We start from the raw sequence: 2353 nt of genomic DNA, 5'->3' as shown, positions 1-2353 counted from the left end.
CAAAGTTATTATTCTAGAAAAGAATAAACCTAGTTTTAATTTTAAGAAAGTACGTTGTGTCACTTAAAGTTTCGTACAGAAACGAATTTACGGAAAATTTAACTAACGAACGGAGACATAACAATGTCAACTCTTAGGCCTTTCACTCATTCCCACAATGATTAACTTTGCGTTTAACTTTTCTCTGACTGAACTTCTCCTTCCTGTGATATTAACTTACTCTCTTCTGCTCTCTTTTTTTTGTGTGCTTGCCAGCTATTTATATGTCTATCACTTAAGCCTTCTAGAAATCTCTGTAGCCTCAACATCAATGGACTGTATGCAACGTTCAATAGCCTCGACATCAATGAACTGTAAACACCATGTATGATTCTTACCGAGTTATGTAACCAAACTTGTCATAATTATTGCCTTTAAAATAATTACTTTTAACTCTCTTGTTGTGAAAAAAATAAACAATCCTTAAATATTTACTCACAAAATAAATATATATTAATAATACCTACATTAAACAGTCTTTTATATCTAAAAAATTATTTTTTTAAATTGCAAGATAAGCAGAGACCTTCAAACCATAGATTGTATAATTGCATTTTCTAGAGGGAAAGAGGACTTCATGTATAGCACAAATGTGTTTGAAATACTTGTTTTGTATTTAAACTAACTAAAATCATTTCTTTTTGTAAATGTTTGATTCCACAATACCAAGGTATTAAGCTATAGTTCTCATGAAATATACATTTAGCATAATATTTGAAAGGGCTTCCTTACTGGTGAATTATAGCTTTATATATGAACACTTTCCAAATTACATCATTTGTAATGAAATGTGTGAGTAAACAAAGTACTCAGTCTTCAAATGTAAAAGATTAAAATGTGTTTTTGCATTCTACCAGTGCGTTATAGCTATATGATTCCTTAGAAATGTGCAGGAAGACACTCCTTTGTTGTCTCTGATCATTTATACTTAAAGAGTTTTGAATAGGCTTCTTTACTTTAGTTTCCCATTTTAGCAGAATTCTGCTAGAGTTCCATAATCTGTGGGATTTTATGACATTAAATTTCACACATGAATTTGGGTAAAATCTTAAACATAGGTTCTTACACTTGTGGCCATTATTAATTTATTTATTTATAGTTTTTGGTCAGATATCTCATGTTTGAAATTTTTTTTTATTTAGATTTTTATCTTTTACTTTTGTACATTTTTTTAGGTATTTAACAAAACTTTTAATTGGTGTTCCACTTATTTCATTCATGTACTTTTCATGATATCATGATTCTATTTATTTGGTTAACTTTAATAATCATTGTCTTTGTAAAATTTTATAATGATTGAATGTCAAAACAATTCACATATCTGTTATCAAAAAGGAGAGTATTATGGTTTTTTTTCATTTAACCTCGTAGAGCATAATAAGAATTCAGTAATATTAATCTTTGTCATCATTCTACACACTTTTCAGTCACATCAAATCAGCAGTGTATGTGGATTAAAGGAAATGCAAAATTAATATAAAACATTTTACCTATTTTACAAACAGTATTTTGATGCAGACTATTATATGAAAATGCAGATTATTTAAACATCTGAACATGACTTCAAAACTTGTGTTATGTAAATTTTAATTATTCATTTCAGGTACAGACTTCGAGAACAAGTAGGCAACAAAGAAATGTCATCAGATATTACTATTCTAGCAGCAGATAGACAGGATTCAGACAACTATACATGCCTCGCATCTAATATTTTTGGTCAGCATGATACCAAAGTAAAGCTCGTTGTACAAGGTTGGTGAATAAAATTGCATATGGTACCTTTTAAATCTTTATGTTAAATTATTTTTTACAGTCAAACTCTGTCTGTTTCTCTTTTAATCATAATACTGTAAGGAGTACTATTTGATAACAATGTGGGTACATTGTAATTAGTCTGTTGTAGTTTGTCCTATGGTGGTCCCTTACAAAGCTCAGTTAAGGAGCCCCTACCTCCTATATCTACCAGTAATACTCTACTAAAATACCATTATTTCAAACAAGGCAACGAATACACTATTGATAACATAGGCCTGTGAATTTAAACTTCATAAAAGTTGTTTTGGTTTTAATAATAGATTTTCCATAATTCAGCTATGCAAATTTCCAAATAATATTCCTTTTTTTCCATTATATAAGGATTTTTTCTGCAAATCGGAAAGAAGAAAAATTTACTTAGATCAAATTATTATTTCGTTTACCACAATGAACATTTGTTATTATCATGTTTGTTAACACAAATACAAACAAACTGAAGAAAAGGAAAAAACACTGATGTCAAACGAATATGCATCCTCATTCATCCTGATTTTTTTGT

The 2353-nt window shown here is 28.9% G+C and overlaps 1 protein-coding gene across 3 annotated transcripts in view; it reads left to right on the top strand.

Annotated features, from left to right (window-relative positions):
• LOC106471898 (Down syndrome cell adhesion molecule-like protein Dscam2) overlaps positions 1-2353 on the top strand; it is a 71807-nt gene that overhangs the window by 59039 nt on the left and 10415 nt on the right. For all 3 annotated transcript variants that reach the window (XM_022400509.1, XM_022400508.1, XM_022400507.1), the window contains one exon: positions 1643-1791. In XM_022400509.1, the coding sequence (XP_022256217.1) occupies positions 1643-1791 (149 nt within the window). The remainder of the gene's footprint in view (positions 1-1642; positions 1792-2353) is intronic.

Source organism: Limulus polyphemus, unplaced genomic scaffold (assembly GCF_000517525.1).
Source record: "Limulus polyphemus unplaced genomic scaffold, Limulus_polyphemus-2.1.2 Scaffold4950, whole genome shotgun sequence".
NCBI lineage: Eukaryota > Metazoa > Arthropoda > Merostomata > Xiphosura > Limulidae > Limulus > Limulus polyphemus.
Note: the sequence above shows the minus strand (reverse complement) of the source record. Positions and strands in the feature narration are given on the sequence as shown.